The following is a 7,754-nucleotide window of genomic DNA, read 5'->3' as shown; positions in this document are numbered from 1 at the left end:
TTCTAAATATGTTTCAAAATCTCTTTTATCTCAAATTAACTAATAGTTAAATTGGGATGTTACATATTAGAAAAAAATTAAATGAATATTTTTATAAAAATAATCTAAATTTAAATATAATTTATTCAAAATATAAATCTATTGAGTTGAAGTGAAATATAAAAGACCCAATTTTTTTAACTGAAATATTTTTAGTTTAAGTTTAATGGGTTCAAAATTATTAGGACAATAAGAGAAAATTTTTAACAATTTCAGCCATTCTTTGTAAATTTTTCCAAATTAAGTGGGCACATTTGTCCACCCTCAACAATGCTTAAATCCATGGCTACCTGACAATAGTGCTTTGAGGGATTTTCTCCAATAGAAGGATGGAGTCGGCTTCTCTCCTTTGAGAGAAGCCTCCTCTGCCTCTCCTTTGAGGCAGAAGAAACTGGACTATTCAGATTTAATCTGGATGATCCAAATTTAATAGTTTTATTTTTATTTTTTATTTATATTTTAAATTAAAAAATATATAAAATTTAGAAGTATATATGTGGATAACAACAACAAAAATTGTTATTTTTTAAAAAATAAAAAATAATCATTAATTATTTTCTTCTAATTGTATTCTTTCACAATTTTAATAAACAGAATAAAAGACTAATTATGGGAGAGAAAACATTTTTAATGATGATATGTTTAATAAGGATAAATTCAATTTTTTTATTTCAAGACAAAAAATGTAATTTTAAGTCATTTCCTTTGATTGAAAATAATGCTGATTAATATTACCTCTTCTTAAATTATAAGACATTTTAGACAAAATTTTACATAACAATAATTTTTTAAATACACTTGACAACTTTATTTTTTAAAAATAAAATATAAATTTTTAAAAATATTCATAATTAATATATTGAAAAGAGAAAGGGATGAAACTTAAATAGAGTGGGGGGTAATATTAGAATAAATTATTTAATAAAACTTTAATCTTCTTAAATATTTTATATTTTTAGACGTCAAATCTTTCCCAAAAATGTCTTATAATTTGGAATAAAGGAAGTACTAAAAAAATTATATGAGTTTATATTTATTAGACCTTCATGTAAATACATATGAAAAAGGGCCAGAATTGACCCTTTATTAGTTAATAATTGGTTTAGTGAAGTTGAACACAATGGTGGACTTTCTAAATCTACTGCACAACCAAAATGGGTTGGTCTTGTTGGTAATGAAGGGAAATGACAATTAAGGACCCCCTAAAAACATTAATGTCAGTTGGAGATCATAAAATATGGAAATCTAAATTGGGATAAAAAAATCTAAATTGTCAAAAATGCCCTTGAGAGAAAAAAAATATATACTGGCACGCACCAGAGCCCTATTTGCTTTGTTTCGGCGTCTCCCTCGAGCTACTTCTTGTCCGTGTTCTTTGTAGTTCCTTGGGTTCTCTATATTAGCTCTAGAGTTGCGCAATCGTCGGTGAGAATTCTGCTCTAATGGTGGTCCCATTTCTGTCACACCCTCTGTCATTGTTCCAACGCATTCTCTGTTATAGCTCCAACTGCCATTGCTCGCATTTAAGGTCTCCTATTCTTTGCACAGCTGCAAAGGTAAGGCTTTTCATCTATAAAGTCTAAAACTTGTAGTATGTTATAGTTTTCAATTTTAGTGAGTATAGGAAAAACTTCGTCAACGAGAAATGTCAGCTTAAAAGCTAAAGTTGAATCAATAATGTTGGATATTGTTTGTTTCTGGTAGAAATTAGTAATTTTCAAGCTGAAATTGCAATGGAAAATAGCACTTGCTGATTTTGCCAGTTCAAGGTTTTGGGTTCCTTTGAAACAAAATGCTCTCTCTTGTAAATAGCACTAGCTTAATTTTAGTGGTTGGTATTTGTTGGGATTCGGTATTCTCCTTTGAAACAAAATGCTTGCCGTGTAAAAGCCTTAATGTTTATGAACATTTCTCACTGATATTTTTTTGATCAATCTTGAAGTCCAAGTTACTTTGTGTAAAGGATGAACTCAAAGCGTTGGCCTTTTCTACTATTGTCTACTTTACTGATAAAATTAACATAAATCCTAAGAAGCTTTTTGCCATCTTTCATTTATGGTTACCGAATGAAGTTTCACTCTTATATTTTATAATTTATAAAATTGTATAATTCAAAGAATGGCACCCTCCGTATTTTTTACAAACTCTCTAAGGAAGGGTAATAGTTTTGATCATAAAGATGTGAACTAAATTTCACTAGCGACAAAGTTGTTTTAGTCACATTGCTTTATGAACACCTATCCTGCATATTTATTGGAAATAAGATAGGTGGATTAGCTTAGTAGCCTTAATTTCATCAATAGAGTCTGTTTACCTAATACCTCAGTCACTTATTCTTCGGTTGCAAAATGAACTAGCTAAAGAAAAGCAAACATTATATCTCAAGCAAATTTCTAGGATGCCTTCTCTCTCCCTTCTCCTATCTAACTTTTGTATAATCAAATTTATTAAACGAAATTTGCTAGGAAAAATGTGTGGATTATCATGTGTAAATTTGAGACAGAGATGCCAATTTAATTTGATGAAGAGATTTGTTTTTAAGAGCCTGTCAAATATATTGTAGCAAGTATACAACTCAAGGAAATGATTTGAAAAAACTAAACACAAAAGCAATTACAGCATGGAAAAAGTTGTCGTCGAAAGAAAAAGATCACTATAAGCGTCTAGCGAAGGAGGAAAATACTAGTGTAAAAGCTTACGAGATACATTATTTTTTTACCTCAAACATGAAAAATGTGATGAATTTAAGTAATGGTGCTAACTTATTTTTCTTGGACAGATTCTATTTGAGACAAGGTGTTCTCCAACAAAGATGAAGAAAGTTTTTGATTATATCAAAAAGTAAAAATCCTCGAAGGATGAGATTAATAGAATAGGTTTTGGTAGGCTTTTAACTATTAAATGTCACAAGTTGTTCAAAGATTTATGTGAGGAAGTGATGAAGGCATTTGATCTTCCTACATCATCCCTTTTCATTAACGGTCAAGGAAAGTAATCAATGGCAAAGCAGTTCATGCCTTACTTACCTTGCCTAATGATAGGGAGATGATTGATATCAACGGGGATAAGAATAAGCTAAAGTCCTTAACAAGGACTTTAAAAGAGCATCTTATAATGTAATAAAAGACAAGAAACTTTCAAGAAAAAAAAATGATATATTAGAGTTTCTCTTGTTCCCTATTGCTTAGGGAATTTTTGTTGTCCAAATTTGAGTTCCAAGATAAGTGATAAACTTTTGAAGGTCATGTCTAGATTAAATTTGGGAACTACATGTTATGATTGGTAATCTTTTATACTATTTGAGCTTGGAAAAGAGGTAGCTGATATGAAGCATGGGAGAAGAAGGACAGGCATAAAAAAACTATTGGAGGATGCTTATTTCTTCTTGCAATATGTGAATGAATTAAGATATAATTTGTTATAAATTAATTATTTTAAACAAAATTCTGTGGGTTATATGACATAGATGTAAATATGCAGATTTTCTACCTTAAAATGTTTCCATTAGAGTCAATTGAGGTGCCATGGCAAGAAGATGCTTTAGAATATTGGACAAAGGAGAGAGTGATAGCCCTAGTGCAACTTGAAAGGCAAGTGATCATGGCATTTTATATCACCCTTCTCGAGGACATGATAGCTTCTCAGTAAAGCTTCTAGAAATGAGTTTATTTTATGATTCGGTAAGGGAAAAATAATGGTTGTTAATTAGCAAAGTTATATTTTATGTAATTTCAAACATATGATATTTTATATGGTGCAGGATATGAAAGAGCTATATAGAGATGTTGTGAACTTTACATGTGGAATTACACAAAGACTCCTCAACTCCAAGGTAAAAAAAAGGAGAGCAAGTTGTTCAAAACCGTGATGATGAAGAGGAAGAGGAGGAAGAGTTGGAACATGATGACAAAAAAGAGGAAGGAGAATCGACAGGAGATGAAAAGGAAGAGGAATGGGGATCCAAAGAAGATGAAAAGATAGAAGAGGGAGGACAAGAAAAAGCAAATGAAAATGAAGAGGAAAAGGATCCAATGAAGATGAAAAGATAAAAGAGGAAGGACAAGCAGAAGTAAATGAAAATGAAGAGGAAGGGGGATCCAGAGAAGATGAAAAGGAAGAAGAGAAAGGACAACCAAAAGGAGATAAAAGTAAAGAGGAGAGAGAATTTGATACATAAGAAGAAGAAGCGGAATAGAAAATTACAAAGCAAGATTGTAAGGGTGAAATGACACTAAGAAGGTCATAACGATAAATAGTCAGGACAATTCGTTCACCTTTTTTTGGATGATAGAGGGAAGGCAAAAAGAGGACGTGAAGAAAAAGAACAATGTACAAAGAAAAAAGTTTACCAATAGTGTATAAAGTCTATTCCACCAAATGAAGGACATAAGTATGATCTTTAACTTACTAGTTGATATGATCATAAGTGATTGATTGATATAATTTTGTTTTCTTTACAGGAAAATTGTGAAGATTAAATAGTATTATCTGACAAGATATGACTGCAATGCTTAGGTTCTAAATAATGGATCAGTAGTTTAGTGAGTGACAAATTTTTTATCCAAATTTTGCAGTTTGTCTTATAGTTTAATTTCTTTGTTTTTATTAGGTGTTTATAAGTTATAAGTATTAAATTTTTCATTATAAGAACTATAATTTCCAGTAAAAATATGGGACTTAGATAGTCATTTGAAGGACTTTATGTTGACTAACATTAGGTATAGTATAGGAGATCGTGATGTCATTTTTTTCCCATAATATTTACATTGCACTGGTTTTGCTATGTTATGGAGCCAAAATAGCCATAATATATGTGCTAGACTTGATGCAACCATCTGATAAAGAACTAAAGAAGAAAAAGAAGAATATAAAGAAATCAAAGGAAGCTCTATTACCAAAGAGAAGGAAAAATGGTAAACTTCATGGTATGCCTTTTCCCATATAATGTCATATAAAATTTTATTACTGAAAGCTTCTCATTCACTTTGTTTTTATTCTCAAAAAAACAGGTTTGTTGAAATATTAATAAACTAAAACTTGAAGTTGTTGATAACATTATGATCTAGAATTAAGTAATGCTTATGGAATAGCAATCGATGACATGAGTAAAAGAGATGAAATTGGAGTGTACATGTAATTATGTATATATTTCCCTATTAAGTGCTTAGAGATTTTATGTTGCTTATTTTTTGTGTAGATCTAATTATGAATATATGTCATCATTTACCTTAAATAATAGAATAATACTGCATGAGAGGAATGGGACAATCTTACCATGCCTTCATTAACAATGGTAGGAACAATTGATGAAGTTTAAGATATAATTCTTATGTGTGACAATTTTATATCTTGTTAGTTAACTTTATCTAATTGTGTAGGAACAATTGAGTCAAATGAGGAGTAAGCTATTATTAGAGCCGTCAATTAGGGCCGAGCCCGTAGGGCCGGCCCTTTTAGGCCCGAAAAAATTGAGGGCCGGGCTTTCATTTTATCTTTAAAAATGTAAATCGAGCCTAAAAGGCCACCCTTTTAGGCCCGAAAATAAAGGGCCGGCCCTTTTAGGCCCGTTTATATTTTTTTTAAAATTATAATATAAAAAAATAAAAGATTAAATACATAATTCAAAGAAATGAACATATTAAATGCATTCATCCATCCCTTATTTATTTATTATGATAATATTAGTTAAGTTTAATTTTTATTGGTATTCACTTTGATGTTGCTGTTTGATATTAGACCTAAATATTTTAGTTTTCTTTATTGTTGTGGTGTAAATTATTTAAATTTATTTTCTTAAACTTAATTTTATGAATAATAACTTTTTTTATAATTATAAATATATATTTTATAATTTTTAATAAAAAAATAATTTTAAAAAAATAGGGCCGAGGCCCTGAGGGCCGGCCCTTTAGCCCTGAGGGCTAGGGCCGGGCCTTAAAAATGGAACCCTGACATGTAATCGGGCTTATTAGGGCCAGCCCGTTTAGGCCCTGACCCTTCAAGGGCCGGCCCTTTAGGGCCGGGCTGGCCCTAATTGACAGCTCTGGCTATTATATTGGCTGGTGACTCATCCACGTAATAGAGTGGGGTCTCAAATAGAGCTGGGAAAACGGGCGGGCCCGGCCCTTAAGGCTCGGCCCTTATGGGCCCGGCCCTTAAGGGCCTAGGCCCTTAAGCCCGGTTCTTCATTTTCAACCCCTTTTCTGAAGCCCGGCCCTTATGTTCAGGGCTCAGGGCCGGGCCCAAAAGCCCTGATCTAAAAAATTAAAATAAAATTAAAATTAAAAATTAATTAAAATATTCAGAAATTGAAAACAATTAAAGTCCTCTCAATCTTTTAAAAATTAAACAACATATTTAAAAATCCAAACAATACATATTCATCAATCAAAACATAAATCCTCCTCATCTTCATCATCTACAAATAAAACATTAGAACTCTGAGAAGTAGGTCCACTTGTTAAAGGTGGAGGGGCTTCAATATCAATATACTCTGCAACCACTTCTTCCTCACCTACAATAAAAATGAACAAAATTGTGTTATTATTAAACATACACAATCACATATATCACAAGACAACATTTCACAAAACAAAAATTACCACATAATGGTGGAACAAAACCATGTAACCAATTTCGAGTACAAATTAATGCTTGCACATTATCTGGAAGGAGGCTAGAACGATACTTTGTTAGAACACGAGAACCAATACTAAAAGCCGATTCACTAGCTACCGTAGTTATCGGAATACTTAAAATATCGCATGCCATCTTTGAAAGATTGGGAAATCGTTGTTGATTAGTCATCCACCAATGCAACACGTCCAACTCTGGAAATTGGTGACCATCAAGAGAAGCTTCTTCCAAATAATAATCCAGTTCAGATTTCCCAACAGAAGAAACATCCTTACTCTTGAAATTAAGAAAATCCTATGTAAAAAAAACAAAAAGTATCAAATAAGGGATTATAAACCAATAGTAATGAGATAATGTGTATTAGATAAATAAGAACTTACACCATAAAGTTGAATCCAAGACATGGTTGGTTCCTTCTTCTCTACCATCCTTCCACTTGTGCTTAAGCTTGGTTGACTTTGTATTGGAGTTGAACTTGATGTAACATTAATGGAAGATCCACCCATCTCTTTGTATTGATCAAAGATATAAGACAACTTTTGTTTGATATTATCAACTTTCATGTAGTAATCCACAGGATCAATCAAAGAGAAAGAATACTTGATTGCTTCAAGCTTTGCTCGTGGATCAAAAACACTTCCAATTGAAAGGATCACACTATAATCACTCCAATACTTGTCAAATTTATCCTTCATTCTAATTGCCATACTAGAAATCACAGGATCACGATTGCTAATGGCATCATTCAACAAAATCTCAACTTTTGCTATTTGTCCAAAATACATATTGGAAGTTGGATAAGATGTGCCAGAAATCAAAGTAGTAATCATTGCAAATGGTTGTAAAAAAATGCACATTTCCTCTGCTCTCCTCCACTCTTCATTTGATAAGGAATGCTTAAAATTAGTGTCACGACAAGACATGCAAACAAAAGCTCTTTTATATCTAATTCCACTTTCAAGCATGTCATAAGTGGAATTCCATCTAGTAGGCACATCTAATCGCAATCCCATTGAGGTGTCAATACCACCAACTTGCTCAACACATTGCTTGAAAATTTTCATCCTGGACTCAGACAT

General features: G+C 31.8%; 1 protein-coding gene across 1 annotated transcript; it reads right to left on the bottom strand.

Moving 5' to 3' along the window:
- Window positions 1–1,230: 1,230 nt before the first annotated feature.
- Window positions 1,231–7,754, bottom strand: LOC129304429 (zinc finger BED domain-containing protein DAYSLEEPER-like). The gene is made up of 5 exons (XM_054944078.1): window positions 7,056–7,754; window positions 6,642–6,969; window positions 6,471–6,553; window positions 1,347–1,572; window positions 1,231–1,241 (listed from the first exon to the last, which is right to left on the bottom strand). The coding sequence occupies exons 1-5, from the start codon at window positions 7,752–7,754 to the stop codon at window positions 1,231–1,233; spliced, it is 1,347 nt and encodes a 448-aa protein (XP_054800053.1).

Source organism: Prosopis cineraria, unplaced genomic scaffold (assembly GCF_029017545.1).
Source record: "Prosopis cineraria cultivar Desert tree isolate PC_DT_omini unplaced genomic scaffold, ASM2901754v1 PC3, whole genome shotgun sequence".
In the NCBI taxonomy this organism is placed as follows: Eukaryota; Viridiplantae; Streptophyta; class Magnoliopsida; order Fabales; family Fabaceae; genus Prosopis; species Prosopis cineraria.
The sequence above is the reverse complement of the archived record's forward strand: the minus strand, read 5'-3'. Positions and strand labels throughout refer to the sequence as shown.